Genomic DNA, 17,016 nt, shown 5'->3' with positions numbered 1-17,016 from the left:
GCTTTACAAAGAAAAATTAATTAATTAATTAATTTTAAAAAGTAAATGTACAATGTAGATGGAAATGAAACATTTAGGCAATTATTGGCTTTCACCAGAAGATACAAAGTTTTATTTTCAACATAAAATAGAAGATATTTCTTTAGCTCCCACCTTGAATACTAGAGGAAGACATGTTACTAGTTGTATGAATAGAATGGTGAATGGCCAAAAGCAACTTTTATTTACTCAACACAGACAGGATGGAATTATGAAACAGCTTCTCATTAAGAAAGGAGGTTTTAGCTTTTTCAGTTGCAAAATGGATGTTTAGTTCACTTCCTCCTCTGTGTTTTCTGCAGAGCACTGCGGATTGTAACTGAATTTGCTTACTTCTCTGTACCACAGGTCACCACAGAGCTGAATTGAGTCTGTGGTGACATCCACTCTCCTCACTGGTACCAAACTGTCAAGAACATGACCCCAGAGTTCTTGTCTCGCTGAGGGTGATTTTCCAGTAAGCATTGAAGATCAGAAGAATCATGGGCTTTTATCTTCTCTCTTTTCCTTCAAACTACCCACCCCATCCGCATTCCTAACTCAAGTGAATGAGGACAGTCAAGAAGGAGTTGTCCACATGCCTTGAAAATACGTGAGTGGATCCAGTAAAAAGAGGCTCTCAGAGACCAGAAAATCTACAACTCCCTCTCAATTTACACTAGTTCAAATTTCTGAGTTCACATTTGTTTCTTGATCTTGGCTTATTCCCCTAAATTATTATGTATTTATACAAAGCAAAGAACTTTTTTTTGAGATACAGCTGACATAACATTACAATAGCTTCTGGTGCACAACATAATGATTCAATATTTGTATACATTGCAAAATGACCACCACAGTAAGTCTAGTTAACATCTATCACCACGTAGTTACACATTTCTTTCTCCTGATAACAAACTTTAAAGATCTATTCTCTTAGTAACTTTCATATATGCAATACAGTGTTAACTAACTGTAGTCTCCATGCTGTACATTACCAGAGAACTTTTAAAGTACAAAATTTATGGACAACTCTCTATAACTTTAAGAAAAATGAAATTACTAATACCTGAAGTAGGGAATCTTTGAGCAGGGTTATTTACTTTTTTAGAGCAAGTTAAAGTCAGTAGTTGTGGCATATGAGAATAATCGAACATTTCATTTTCTGCTCACAAATGGTCTTGCTCCAGCTAAAAACTCAGCATCCAAAGAATACTACAATGTGCAATAGGATGAAAGCCTAGAGCCCATGCCACTTAAGTAAACTGCCCAGTTTTTCATTAATAGCTGTGCAATTCCCTGGCCAAGACCCTTGAGTCATTCTTAGAATCAGTCCTTCCTTTAGATAGATAGATGATAGATAGATAGATAGATAGATAGATAGATAGATAGATAGATAGATAGGATGATAGATAGATAGATAGATAGATAGATAGATAGATAGATAGATAGACAGACAGACAGACAGAAGGCTCTTGTAACTGTCTCATTAAAGACCTTTAGAGATTAGCTTAAGGTAAATAGAGGGGGGAAAATCACGGAAAACCAAAGCTGGATGGTTGCAGAATATATATTTCTACTTCGCGAAATTTCTAACTTACTAAAAGTCAAGTGATCTGACAACACAAGCCTTGCCAAGCATTTGTACTACTGAGTTGTTTCTTGCCATTCATATTTATTGACTGCCGATCCTTATTTAAGGGGCGAGTCACTTCAATGTTTGTGGGAAAGGAACATGGTATACATCAGTTAATCAATGAGAAAAATTTCTAACAGCTGAATTTAATCAAAGCCAGCTCAGAGTCTGAGTAAATCTCTGAAATGAAGAAAGTAGTTTATTCCCCTTCTCCAACCCCCATCAACTCTTGAGAATAAATGAAATGAGTAAATGGAAACCTAACCTGTGGCCAGTAAATAGCCAAACAACCTGGAAGTAACGTGCTGTTTCCTGGAAGAGATAAATCTGGAAACAAACTTAAGGAAAACAAAACAAAACTATCCGCCACCAGCTACGTAGAAAGAGAGGCATAACTGGGTCAGAATTCAGGAAATACTTACAATCATTATGAAGGTGCCCAAGAACTCAGAGACTGTTGCTTTAGCTAAGCTGCTCTTCAAGACCAGCTTCTGCTTGAAGCTTTTCCCCTTTTGCCCCTTCCCAGGCTGCATCGTGGGGCTTCTCCAAGAACCACTCTCTCCACCAGTCCCTGCTTCTTCTGGCCCCTACTTCACTCGCACGTGAAAACTGAAGTTTTAGCAACTGCTCAGATTCCTGGAGATGTCCGGTGAGATTCTCTGACTGTACAAACGCTGTCCCAATTGCAGCCCGTGACTTAATCCTCTCCTGGTGAAATTGTCATCCCCTGTTCACTGTTGTTTATCTGACTTTGTGAGTTACAGTCTGAAATCCCCAAAACGATCCTTTTTGTGCCTGATAGATTAATCATTACCTTTATTCTCAAGGTATTTTTTTTCCTCTGTTGGTTTTTTTTTTTTTTTTTTCCCAAGAGATGAGAAAGGAGATGTTGTGCTGGTTGTGTTGCCAAAAACCACAGCGATGGGCTCCAGTCCAGAAGAGATTTCATGTTACACAACTGCAGGCTTCTGATTTTTTTTTCCCCCTATTCAGAAGTGGGTGGTTGGGGTGCAGTTTGGGATTATCAAATCAGGTATACATACATCCAATGTAAACATTCTCTTCTGAAGGAACTTTTCATGCACGTTGGAGAATATGGAGAAAATACAGATGTGTTGTTCTGCAAGATTAATCACTCTTGTTTTCTTCCAGTATCATTTCAGTGATTTAATGACACCTCCCTAAGGGTGGTAAAAACAATTGCATCCATTCTAGAGATGGAGAAATTAACATACAAAGAGACCATTGCAAGTTTCACACTGCAAGACTTTAGGACAGGATGGATCTCCTCCTTGGTTACTATAGCTGGGCTTCATCTACAAACTGGGATCCAAGAATCAGAACGATGGAGAAAGCGACTTGTTGACTTTCTTCTGAAGGATTCCAGAAACTTGAAAACCAAGTTTCTCCCCTTCATTTTCCATGAAATATTTAAGCAAAACACATAGAAAATAAACAATAGTGGCTTGAAACTCTATACTGCCTGAAGATCAAAGAGACACCCCAGTTAAACAAGAAAGGGATTAAATACACTGAAACAAGGCTTCTAGGTTATACCATTGAAGTTTGATGAATTAACGTCCTTGCAGGCAACAGGCTCTTTAGGACTAGCATTCTGTCATGTCAAGTATTCAAGCCTTGCTTCTCAAAACTAGTTTGTCTGAAGAAATAGAATCCAGCAGTTGTTTCTGAATACCAAGGCAGTTTCATAGCATTAGTACCCACGCTCTGTGCTTCCTCCCAATCCTCCCACAGAGAAGCCAGTTCTCTTTCAGGCCTTCCCCTCCCTTTGCAGGAGGCCTACAGTCATTTCCAGCTGAGGAGGCAGGCAGGCAGGGAGGGAGAAGAGGTCTGGAGAAAACAGCTGTTTAGAGTCTAAGTACAGAAGGAGATACCTAATCTAGAGGTGAAATACAGAGTTTAGGCCTAAAAAAATTAGAACTTGCCAGAGGGCACACCATCCCAGAGCCAGGACAAGAATGCAGCATTTTTGGCTTTAACTCTTGGTTAAGTTATCATGGATACCATTGTCTAGAAGGATTACTGATGACTACCCTATTCCCAAGTCCCATCGGGTGGACCAGAGAAACAGGACTTTATTGCTGTGACTATAACTAACACTACACAAGAGTGTTCTTTGGTCTCTTCATTCACTCATCTCACAAATATTTATGGCATACTCATTATGTGCTAAACACTGCACTTAGCAAAGCACACAGAGTTCTTGCCCTTTACAGAGCTTAGAGTCTAGTGAGGGAGATAGGCATAGGGAAATAATCATACACACAGAAATATGAAATCGCAACTGAGATGTATGCTATAAAGATGGAAGACATATTTCTATGAGCAAATAAAAGAGGGGGATTTCACCTGAACAGAGAGATCTCGGATGGCTTCTCCAGGGAAATCATGTCCCAGCTGAGATCAGAAGGAAGTGTAGGGTTTAACTGCACGAAGTGGGGAAGGAAGTGCATGTACAATGGCCTTGGGGAGTGGGGGTGGGAACAGTATTCAAGAACAAAAGGAATCTACTGCCTGACTCCCAGAGACAGTGAAGGAACACAGTGCAAAATGAACCTGGAGCCATGGGTGGGAGTCAGACCACACAGACTGAGCCTATAAATAATATTCAGGGCTAAAAGCAATGATAAGCTGCATAGGTGGTTTAAGTGAGAACACAACACTACCAAATTTGAGTTAAAAAAAATCATCCTGGCTGTGAGGTGGAAAGGAGATTGGAAGGGGCCTAAAGTAGGCATAGGTAAACCCACTGGAGGATATTACAGAATCCCAGGACTGGGTGGCTTTGACAATGGAGAGAAGAACTTTAGATCTTAAAATTGGAAGAACTTGGAAGCGTGGCTACGGAAGGTGAGGAGAGGGACTCAGCAGAGTTGATTCCTGGGGAAGGAGGTGCTAAGTACTGGGAGAGAAAACACCCAAAGAGGACCAGGACTGCTGTGGCAGATGGTGACGTCTGTGTGTGCAGATTACGCCTCAGGGGCTTTCTGGCGCTTCGGAGAAAAGATAGTTGAGTAGGAAGAGATATGGTTCTGGAATCAGAGGAGAGGTTTGTGTGCTCATAGACGTGATAATTGAAGCCAAGAATAAAGTTGAGCTTGCCTGGGGGCAGAATTTGAAGAAAGCAGAGGCTGAGTTTGTGGTACTGGACATTCCATGCTCACGTGGAGAATGAAATCTTTGTTATCTCACTTATTCTGCTTTCAGATGACAGTCACACTCTCACCTTCATCACCATGAACAACTTCTCATCAAACATAACTCACTCACACTCTCCTTTGCACCCTCCCACCAAAGTTCCTATTGGAAATATGGGGCCGCTTAGTTTCTTTCATTCATTCATTCATCATTCATTCATTCATTCATCCATCCATCCTCCATTCCTTCATTCACTCACTCTTTCAGAAAAAGCTTTAACTGAGTATATACCATGTGTCAGACACAGGGGATTCAAAATTAGGAAAACAGAAGTCTAGTGCTAAGGCATTATATAGTCTGAGTGACAAAGTGACAAAGACTTCCAAATGAATACATCATGTAGCAAATGCTAAGCATATGCAAAGCACTGAACTAAAATTCCAGCTATCACCACATGGACATCTGAGAGTTCACTGTACATTGTCAACGTATCGACTAGTCCTGCCACCAAGAGTTCTAGAACCATGCTCCCCTAGATGCAGTGCCATGCTGACTCTCCAGTGCCAGCCTACCCAGCTCTCACCCCCCCGACTCTGTTACTCCCTGACCTCAATGTTCTCTTCTTCTCTATCTGGTTGTACCTTGAGTAACCATCTTTGCCTCCATTCATGGGCTTCAACAAGTCTGGTGTTCATAAGGAGAACTATCTCACACTCTGACCTCACTTCCTCAACCTCTTCTACTTGACCAACTCTATCTCCACTCTAGTTCAGAAGCCCCTTTGATGGCCATTGTTGGAATGTGTCACCATCTCCTCTTTGAGAACCTTTCACGAGAAGGCACATCTCACTGACTAAAACTTCCACTTCTCACATTTCACCCACTCTCTAACTTTCACAAATGTGCTGCACATCCTCCTCATAAATTTCAGTCCCTCAGTTATTTCCTCTCCACTCAGTTCTTAGCCTTGTGGTCATCCAGGTTAACAATGCACTTACCAGTATCTCAGGTTCCACTGACACACTGACTTCCTCCTACATCCACGCTGCCAAAGCCCAACTCTGAGTCTACCTAGCCACCTATTTCTCTCTCTTTGAAAGCTATAGGTAACATATGAATTTAAGCCTGCTTCTCCCTCTCCCATTCCCCTTGCTTGTGTTCCCACTCTCGCTGTGTCTCTGTCAAATAAATAAATAAAATCTTAAAAAAAAAAAAAAAGACAATTATGTAAAGAAAAAGAAGCAGATATAAATTACAACTTTTTGCTACTTGGCCTGTCTCTCATACCACACTGATGCTTAGAAGGTTAAAAACTATGTTGACTGGGGGCGCCTGGGTGGCTCAGTCGTTAAGCGTCTGCCTTCAGCTCAGGTCATGATCCCAGGGTCCTGGGATCGAGCCCCGCATTGGGGTCCCTGCTTCTCCCTCTGTCACTCCCCCTGCTTGTGTTCCCTCTCTCGCTGTGCCTCTCTCTTCAAATAAATAAAATCTTTAAAAAAAAAAACTATGTTGACTGTGTTGGATACCCAGCACCTGGTATGCCCATGGCATGTAATCTTTGAATAAACACATGTGGAGTTAGGGAGTGAAGAAACTCTTCACTTTCAGTTGAAGAAACTGAAGCCCAAGAGAGCAGTGACCTGTCTAAAACCAGGCAGTTGGTAGGACAGTGAGGATTCACAGCTGAACCTTTGGACTCTGGATCCAATGTACCTTCTACCATTGCTCAAACACAGTAGGGAAATCTGATTTTGTCACAAACTGAAAGATTTTGGCTTATGGATAGATTTTTATTCAAACTTTCCTAATTTCTTTATAATGTGCTATTGCACAGAATGAACACACTATAAGATTTCCTGGGTAGAATTGCAGCTCTGTGAGAATGAGGCCAAGGCCAAGGCGTTGGCAAGTGCCACTTGGTCTGGATGGACTCCACAGCCCCAGCCACATGCATCTCTCAATCACACAAAGCTGATCACACAGGCTGGGAGTGATCTACAAATCTGTCTCCAGAACTGCAAAAACAAAAGCAGGTGCCCTCCTGATAGCGCATTCGCAACAACAATCGTGTATAGCTCAGTTACTATTATAGTTTCAACTTCAGTATTTCAGGAGCCTAAATTATTCATCAGGTTGGGGGTTGGGGTGAGGAGTCACATGTCTCACAAGGACGCCCATTGCCCTGGAAGTCCACGCATCCCCGCACTAGCAAGGATGCTGGACACAATATCTTGAGAAAGGCGCTGAAGGCCCCCCAAGTCTCTCAGCAATTGGGATAGGAATGCATTGCTTGTTTTTCAAACTCTGCCAGTGGAGAGCCCCAAATGCCTACTGGTTGCTGTATAATAGCCCAGTGTGCTCTCCACACAGTCCTGAGAACCTGGGAGTTCCTTCTTGTTCTAGTAAGTAGCTAGCACTCGTTCAGTTGGTTATATTGTCAGTCATTATCTATGAAAGTGCTAGATCAGAACGCTTTCCTTTCAGAAGCTACTCCACAAATTTTAATTCTAACTGCTCCATTAGGCCAGAGGACAACAATATCTCTTTGTAGAGCTCTTTTCAGGGTAGACCCCTTCTCCTAATTTTATATTTATTGTAGCATGGGGAGAGACCGCAATGATCACTGGTCCACTTCCTGGTAAAGACATTAAATAAAGGGTTTAAGGAGAAGGTGACCTTTACCTGATCCTCAGAGAAGACGTGGCACCCTAAGCTAAAGAACATCCTGGAGTTCTTTCTCCAAGACTTGTAGGAGACTCCCGTGAGACACCGAGGCATACATGGGAGGTAAGTTTCCCTCATCTCCTGAATTCACTATGGGCTTTATTATTATTACAATTTTTAAAAATTAACTTCTTAGCTGATGAAAAATATAATGACCGCTAGAAATTTTAAAACAAAATCGTATTTTCAAATAAACCATTATCGAGGAGCTCACTGCAAAACACACCACTGGCAACAAAACTTTTGTCCTTGGTAGTAAGTTAAGAGTGTGTTTTGAAATGCTATATTTCTCAATGGAAGTACACTCTCAAAATATCTCTAAACGTCTTCTAGTTTAATACAAAGAATTTAGAGACTATGGTAGTGGCTCCCTCATATAGACCTTATACAGATTAATCTCTGAATAATTGATCAAATCTCCACATAGCCGAGGTACTTAAACAGTTGAATTGATAAAAATAACCAATCAACTAATAATCACAGAAGCAGTACAGAAAAAATCTAAAGTCAACTCCATTTTGACTGAATTGTCTGAATTGAACACAATCATAACTAATGTGTGCTCAGTGAAGGGATCTTTGGCTTCATGATTTTCATGACCTCTATGATCTGAGTTCATTGATCTTCTGGGTACAAAGACGAAGAATATCTGTTTACCCAAAAGTTTGCTCAGAGAGAATTTGTTTAAGGGAAAGTGTGTTGACTAAAAGCAAGGCCACTTTTATTTTTGTTTGTTCTATGATATCAAAGGGTTTAACTGCTAAAAGTTGGTATGCTACTAAAGAACATGAGGGGAAACATTACAATCAGTTTGAAACAAAATGGCAGTCACATTTTTCAAATGAGCACTTAATCTATCATTTAAAAATATCTATTATATTTGGTACACAGAGAGAGTTAAAATGATATCTTTATCCACTCCTTGAAACATATTGGGCCTATTACCTGTATTGTCTATAGTCTGGTACATTGTTCTTATCCACATTGATTCAGTTCAGTTCAACAAACAGTTTTTGCGTATACAAGTGTCTGCCACTGTGCTAGGTTCTGGGCACATGAAGATCAATGAGAGCAGCCTGGGCCTTTAAGATTATCTCAATCCAGTGAAGAAACCACATAGATTGTTGGTAAATTTGACAAATGCATGAATGACCGAAATGGGTGAATTCCTGGAACTTCTTGTCCCTAAAAAGATGTTAAGGAAAAAGGTTAACTCTCTTATGAAAGGAGATTGACCTTTGAATGGAATCAACTGAGACCCAGGATGTTGTCTTCAGCTTTCCTAGGTCTAAAACTGAATTTCACTATGTTTCCTATATGTGACTAAGCCCTGGAAGACTGACTGAAGTTACCAAATTCACTTGGTGCTGACTAATAAATGACATGCCTGCTTATTAGTTTGTCATGTGAAAAACATTACACTCCTCCTGGCTGATCCACACACACCTCTTCGGTAGTACGGTCTTCATAGAAGCCAACCTGGAAAACATGGATTAGCACAGGAGGAACTGGCTGCCTTAACAATTGTTCTTTCCACACACAGCCTCCCTTCAAAGAAAGATCTGCTTTCTATTTTGCACTCAGGAATTCTCTCTCCAGGCTCCAAATTCACCTGAATCTGATGACTGCATCTTGTTGGCTTCTTTTCATACTCCCTTTTCTTAACCAGGTTTTCATCTTTCAGTTCAACTGGTTTGGGATTGATATTTCCTTAGATGGTCCCTAGTTTTCAACTTGACTTTCACCCCTGGCTTCTGTCCTTCAGATAACTCTTGGCACTGAATCTACTAGTTTCCACCAACCAGAATCTTTCTCCAACCAATAGTCTAGCACCCTCCTCCTTATCACTTTGCCCTGGAGAGGATTCAGAAAGTAATCTGATTCATGCACCCATTTCTACTGTGGGGATGTATCCATGGAAGGAATTAAGAACATGTGTCTATTGGTTAGGACTCCATTAGCAGTTCTGGAGACAATTCCTTCTTTTGAGAGAGAGAGAGAGAGTAGAGTATGGGATTGAATGTGTAGGCCCCAGAGTTAAGAGAGCTTGAGTTTCTATTTTCCTGTCACCACTCAATAGGTGGTGGTACTTTGGGCAAGTTATTAGCTGCTTTGCACCTCAGCTTCCTCATTTGTAGAAAGGGGATTATAATAGCTCATACCTCATAGGACTGTTCTGAGGAGTAAATGAATTCTTTAATGTAACACAATCCATATGCACACAGGAAACACACAATACTTGTTCCTGTTCTTCATTCTATACTTTTTCTAGATTCTAAGCAGCCCCTTTCCTTTAGGACAGCACAATGACCTGAGATGTTTCACAATACACTTGAGTGGGTTATAGTTTCAGAGTAACACCCTCTTGATTTGATGCAGGACTAGATTAGATTAGACCTCACATTCACATTTGCATACCATCTCCAGGGTACACAACTTAGCAGGTGCCTAATCGCAGTAACAACAGCCACCACTTATCAAGCACTTTTTATGTGCCAGGCACCACGCAAATTGCTTTATGAATATTACCATACATAATGTTGACAACATCCTTGTAAAAGAAGGTATTGTTTTTGCAGTTCTAAAGATGAGGAAACTAGGCTTCCGGGCCCTAGGACATTTGCCTGGGATGGGTAGCAACTGGAGGAACCCTGATTTGAACCAAGATCTTCCTAGTTTCAGAACCCATGCTTTTCTCCAGAATGTTCTATTGTCTTCTTCATAAAATTCAGAGTGACCCTTTCCTTAAGTTGTCTGCATACTGTAGGGGTAAATTCTTATAGACTCCCCAAATAATGACACAGGGTACCTTCTTATAGACTCCCCAAATAATGATACAGACCTCATTGTCCATAATCAATTCAGGCCAGATGCCCAGAACTTCTGGGGACAGCCTTGGTTGTACCTTTTGGCAGTAGGCTGTCCTGCATTTTATTTATTGCTTTTGCTTCTATTGTGCTATTGTTATTTTAGCACCAATTCAGGATTCCTTATCTTAACAGAAACCAATGAACTGAAACTTTTCTGTCTGACTAGCCTTCTGACTGAAAACCAATTTACTAATCATAGAGTTAATCAATTCTTAACCTAGAGTTCTAAATTCCTCTCCTGCTGTGGACAGGCTTGGTTCTGGGGTAGACCCCCATGTAGGAGTCAGCATATCTATTGGCTACATGTTGAGGGCATCCTCCTCACGGCCATGAGGCTTCCATGGTACCTTCCATGGTGATCATCCCATCCCTTCTTGGCTCTACTCAATTCCTGGCGGAGGAAGCAGGCCCCAAAACTCTGTCCTGGGGTGCTCCCTCGAGCCTGAGTCTGGCTTCTGGGTATTCCACATACACGAATGCTCCCCTTGGAGATCCTAAGTCCTGAGATAAACCGGGAACTTGGATTTTGGCTCCATAGGGCAGGCTTGTAACTGGGGCCACGGATGCCACAGTGCTTGGCTCTGGGGGTCCCACGCAGACTAGGTGCGGCCAGTGGCCGCTGACAAAATCCAGAGGCAGAGAGATGAGTGGAGGCAAAACCAGAAAGGAATTTATTTCACTGAGGCCAGCACCGGGAAGACAGTGGACTAGTGTCTCCAAGACTTCAAAGTTCCGAAAACACTTCCAGGCCTATGTTCAGGAGAACGTGGGACAGAGGTTGGTGGATACGTGCAGGTGGGCAGTACAGGTCAGGTGGAGCCTCATCTTGGTGTCAGTTTTGCGGAGTCTCGCTGGCTCAGTGCAGTCCTTATTGCTCGGGGGTAGTTTCAGTTCCCCTAAGAGGATGCTTTGCCCGCAGGGTCTTTTGCCAGTTAAGAGATAAGCTGGAAAGAACTTACTTAATCAGGAAGTGCAGACTGAGGTCAGAATGGAGGTAGCTGAAGTCCTCTTTCAGGCTCTGTATCATGGGCGTTCCCCCATAACTTTTCCCGTCAAACTTTCTTGTCTTTCTACCTTCTCCATTTCTTGTTAACCTATCTTTATTCTCTTGGTCTCCCAGATTTACAGTCTGGGAGTCACCTTCGATGTTTTTCTGTCCTTAAATTGCATGCCTAGCCTTCTACCATAGTTTCTCAGACATTTACAATATCTTTTCCTATCCCGCTGTCACAGCCCTAAGCCTTTTCATGATGTGTATGAGGTATTAACATAACCTGTGAGCTCCAGAGTTTTCAACCTAAGAACCAAACACCCCCTAGAAAGTCAATACATAAGCTCTAATGGGTCTGTAAAACCCCCAAAATTATTTTTAAAAATACTGATGTGCTGGTGTGCATACACATGCATTTTTCTTTTTTTTCCAAGTTTTTATTTAATTTCCAGTTAGTTGACATACAGTGTAATATTAGTATCAGGTTTAGAATATAGTGATTCATCACTTACATACAACACCTGGTGCTCATCACAACAAGTGCCCTCTTTAATACCAATCACCCATCTAGCCCATCCCCACCCACCTCCCTCTATCAACCCTTGGTTTGCTCTCTATAATTAAGAGTCTGTTTCTTGGTGTGCCTCTCTCTCTTTTCCCATGTTCAATTATTTTGTGTCTTAAATTCCACATGAATGAAATCATATAGTATTTGTCTTTCTCTGACTTACTTATTTCACTTAGCATTTTACTCTCTAGCTCCATTCACATCGTTGCAATTGGCAAGACTTCATTCTTCTTGATAGCTGAGTACTATTCCAGTGTGTGTGTGTGTGTGTACCACATCTTTTTTAACCATTCATTAGTCTATGGACATCTGGGCTGTTTCCATAATTTAGCTATCGTTGATAATGATGCTATAAACATCGGGGTGCATGTATCCCTTCAAATCAGTGTTTTTGTATCCTTTGGGTAAATACCTAGTAGTGCAATTGCTGGATCATAGGGTAGTTCTATTTTTAACTTTTTGAGGAACCTCCATACTGTTTCCCAGAGTGGCTGCACCAGTTTGTATTCCCATCAACAGTGTTAAGAGAGTTCCCCATTCTCCATACCCTTGACAATACCTGTTGTTTCCTGTGTTGTTAATATTAGTCATTTTGACTGGTATGAGGTGATAACTCATTGTAGTTTTGATTTCTATTTTCATGATGCTGAGTGATGTTGAGGATCTTTTTTTTTTTAAGATTTTATTTATTTATTTGACAGAGAGAGACAACGAGAGAGGGAACACAAGCAGGGGGAGTAGGAGAGGGAGAAGCAGGCTTCCTGCGGAGCAGGGAGCCCGATGCGAGGCTCAATCCCAGGACCCAAGGATCATGACCTGAGCCGAAGGCAGACGCTTAATGACTGCGCCACCCAGGTGCCCCTGATGTTGAGGATTTTTTCACGTGTCTGTTGGCCATCTGGATATCTTCTTTGGAAAAATGTTTATTCATGTCTTCTGACCATTTTTTAACTGGATTATTTGTTTTTTTGGGTGCTGAGTTGTATCAGTTCTTTATATATTTTGGATACTAACCCTTTATCAGATACGTCATTTGCAAATATCTTTTCCCATTCTGTAGGTTGCCTTTTAGTTTTGTTGATTGTTTCCTTTGCTGTGCAGAAGCTTTTTATTTGATTAAGTCCCAATAGTTTATTTTTGCTTTTGTTTCCTTTGCCTCAGGAGATATATCTAGAAAGAAGTTGCTATGACTGAGGTCAGAGGGGTTGCTGCCTGTGTTCTCCTCTAGGATTTCGATGGTTTCTTGTCTCACATTTAGGTCTTTAATCCATTTTGAGTTTATTTTTGTCTATGGTGTAAGAAAGTAGTCCAGTTTCATCCTTTTGCATGTTGCTGTCCAGTTTTCCCAACACCATTTGTTGAGGAGACGGTCTTATTTCCATTTATTCTTTCCTACTTTGTCGAAGATTAGTTGACCATAAAGTGTGGTTTCATTTCTGGGTCTTCTGTTCTGCTCTATTGATCTATGTGTCTGTTTTTGTGCCAGTATCATACAGTCGTGATCACTACAGCTTTGTAATATAATTTAAGTCCGGAATTATGATACTTCCAGCTTTGCTTTTCTTTTTCAAGATTGCTTGGCTATTCAGGGTCTTTTGTGGTTCCACACAAATTTTAGCATTGTTTGTTCTAGTTCTGTGAAAAATGCTGGTGGTATTTTGATAGAGATTATACTAAATGTATAGATTGCTTTGGGTAATATAGACATTTTAAAAATATTTGTTCTTCTAATCCATGTGCATGGAATGCTTTTCCATTTTTTTGTGCTCTTCAATTTCTTCCATTAGTGTTTTATAGTTTTCAGAATACAGATTTTTTTTACCTCTTTGGTTAGTTTTATTCCTTATGGTTTTTGGTGCAATTGCAAATGGGATCGATTCCTTGATTTCTCTTTTTGCTGCTTCATTATTGGTGTATATTGGTGCATAGAAATGCAACAGATTTTTGTATGTTGATTTTGTATCCTGAGACTTTAGTGAATTTGTATATCAGTTCAGCAATTTTTTGGTGGAATCTTTTAGGTTTTCTGTATAGACTATCATGTCATCTGCATATAGTGGAAGTTTTACTTCTTCCTTACAATTTTGGATGCCTTTTATTTCTTTCTGTTGTCCGATTTCTGAGGCTAGGACTTCCAGTACTATGTTAAATAACAGTCATGAGAACAGACATCCTTCTCTTACTCCTGACCATAGAGGAAAAGCTCTCAGTTGTTCCCCACTGAGGATGATATTAGCTGTGGGTTTTTCATATATGGCCTTTATGATATTGAGGTATGTTTCCTCTAACCCTACTTTGTTGAGGGTTTTTATCATGAATGGATGTTGTACTTTGTCAAATGCTTTTTCTACCTCTATTGAAAGGTTCATATGGTTCTTATCCTTTCTTTTATTGATATGGTGTATCACATTGATTTGCCAATATTGAACCACGCTTGCAGCCCAGGAATAAATCCCACTTCATCATGGCGAATGATTCTTTTGATGTACTGTTGGATTCAATTTGCTGGTATTTAATTGAGAATTTTTGCATCCATGTTCATCAGGGATACTGGCCTGTACTTTTCCTTTTTAGTGGATTTTTTGTCTGGTTTTGTCATCAGGGTAATGCTGGCCTCATAGATTGAATTGGAAGTTTTCTTCCATTTCTATTTTTTGGAATAGTGTGAGAATAGGTATAAATTCTTCTTTAAATGTTTGGTAGAATTCCCCTGTGAAGCCATCTGGCCCTGGACTTTTGTTTGTTGGGAGATTTTTGATTACTGATTTAATTTCTTTGCTGGTTATCGGTTTGTTCAAGTTTTCTATTTCTTTCTGTTTCAGTTTTGGTAGCTTATATTTTTCTAGGAATTTATCCGTTTCTTCCAGGTTGTCCAATTTGTTGGCATGTAATTTTTCATAATATTCTCTTATAATTGTTTGTATTTCTGTGGTGTTCGTTGTTATTTCTCCTCTCTCATTTGTGATTTTATTTATTTGGGTCGTTTCTCTTTTCTTTTTAATAAGTCTGGCTAGGGGTTTATCAATTTTATTAATTTTTTTCAAAGAACCAGCTCCTGGTTTCATCGATCTGTTCTATTGGTTTTTTTTTTTAGTTTCTATATCATTTATTTCTGCTCTACTCTTTATTATTTCCCCTCCTCCAAGCTTTAGGCTTCATTTGTTGTTATTTTTCTAGCTTCTTTAGGTAGTAGGTTGTTTGAGATTTTTCTTGCTTCTTGAGGTAGCTCTGTATTGCTATATACTTCCCTCTTATGACTGCTTTTACTGCATCTCAGAGGTTTTGAACTGTCATGTTTTCATTTTCATTTGTTTCCGTGTATTTTTAAAATTTCTTCTTTGATTTCCTGGTTGACCCATTCATTCTTTCAAAGCATGCTGTTTAGTGTCCATGTATTTGTAATCTTTCCAAATTTTTTCTTGTGGTTGACTTCAAGTTCTATAGCGTTGTGGTCAAAAAATATGCATGGTATGATCTCAGTCTTTTTGTACTTGTTGAGGCCTGATTTGTGACCTAGTATGTGATCTGTTCTGGAGAATGTCCCATGTGCACTTGAAAAGAATGTGTACTCAGGGCACCTGGGTTCCTCAGTTAGTTAAGCATCTGACTCAGTTTTGGCTTAGGTCATGATCTCGGGGTTGTGAGATTGAGCCCCGCCTTGGGCTCGGGGCTCAGAGAGCAGTCTTCTGGAGATTCACTCTCTCCCTCTCCCTCTGTCCCTCCTCTCTCTCTCAAATAAATAAATCTTTAAAAAAATATATGTATTCTGATTTAGGACATACATGCATTTTTCTATGTAAAATAATAGTTTTCATAAGTCTCTCAAAGGGAAACATGTCAGCTTGCTATTATCATTGAAATAAATTATCAAAAATTTACAGACCTAAAAAAACCAAAAATTTATTCTCTTACAGTTCTGCAAGTGACAAGTCTGAAATCCAAGTGTTGGCAGAGGTGCATTCTTGCTGGAGGCTATGTTCTCGCTTTTTTTTTAGTTTCTAGAGGCCACCTGCATCCTGTGGCTTGTGGCCCCTCTCTTGCATCTCTCCAATCTCTTGCTTCTGTTGCCATATCTGCTATTACTCATGCTGATCTCCTGCCTCCCTCTTAGAATGACTCTTATGATTACATTGGGCCCAGTCAGGTAATCCAGGATACTCTCCCCATCTCGAGATCCTTAACTTAATCACATTTGCAAAGTCTCTTTTGCCATATAACATTCACAGGTTCTGGGGATTAGAATATTAGAAAGATTTGGGGGGCATTATTCAATTTACCACAGGGGTTAATGCCCCAAATATGCTATTTTAACTGGTTTCTTTAAATACTCACACAAATATTTCTCAAACAGGACTCTCATCTTGCCATCTTCTGCATAAATTTACAATGACTTCTGCTTACCTATCAGATTAATATACTTTCTGAGCCCAGCATTCAAGGCTGTTAGCCAATGGGCCGCAATTGATCTCTCCAATCTCGTCCCCAACGTTCCACAATGTGAGACACTCAAAATCATTCCCTTAAGAATGCATTATTATTCCCAGCTCTGCCCCTGTTCACATTGTTGGCATGCCACACATAACCTCCTGACTCAGTCCTCTCCATCACTGTAATTTCCTTCCTTTTTATCAAAGACTTTCCTTCATGTCATTTATCATCCATAATATTTTCCTTTATGAAGCCTTAGAGTCATTGCTGACCAAAACTATAATCATGAATTATCTCTAGCTGAGGATGAACAAATATTCTAAGGGCAGAAGTTTCTTTTGCATTCCTCAAAACACCCAGAGGAGCTTATGCATGAAGAGTTCCTTCTACCTTTTTTACCTCTCCGCAGAAAACAAGTTTATACTCCACAAATACACTGTGTCCTTCTTTCTGGTCCTTTCTCTACTATCCAACAATAACTATTCTGAAATATGGTCCATCATGTGACTTACACAAAGAAAAAAGTTTGACGGACAAACATTTTTTAAAGAATTTTATTCAACTAATAAAACTAATAAAATTCTCTTTAGAACCCTGGGCAAATCCCCTGGTTAATAACAGG

General features: G+C 40.1%; 1 protein-coding gene across 2 annotated transcripts in view; it reads right to left on the bottom strand.

Annotated features, from left to right (window-relative positions):
• AQP9 (aquaporin 9) overlaps positions 1–17,016 on the bottom strand; it is a 93,415-nt gene that overhangs the window by 40,611 nt on the left and 35,788 nt on the right. Inside the window, exon 1 of one of the 2 annotated variants that reach the window (XM_034994215.1) lies at positions 2,077–4,046. The exons of the other annotated variant lie outside the window; for it this stretch is intronic. Within the exon in view, the coding sequence (XP_034850106.1) occupies positions 2,077–2,187 (111 nt within the window). The 5' untranslated portion in view covers positions 2,188–4,046. Of the gene's footprint in view, positions 1–2,076; positions 4,047–17,016 lie in introns of those variants that run through there. 2 annotated transcript variants of the gene reach the window in all.

Source organism: Mirounga leonina, unplaced genomic scaffold (assembly GCF_011800145.1).
Source record: "Mirounga leonina isolate KUSES-001 unplaced genomic scaffold, KU_Mleo_1.0 Mir_91, whole genome shotgun sequence".
Taxonomy (NCBI): domain Eukaryota; kingdom Metazoa; phylum Chordata; class Mammalia; order Carnivora; family Phocidae; genus Mirounga; species Mirounga leonina.
This window is presented reverse-complemented; position numbering and strand designations above follow the sequence as displayed.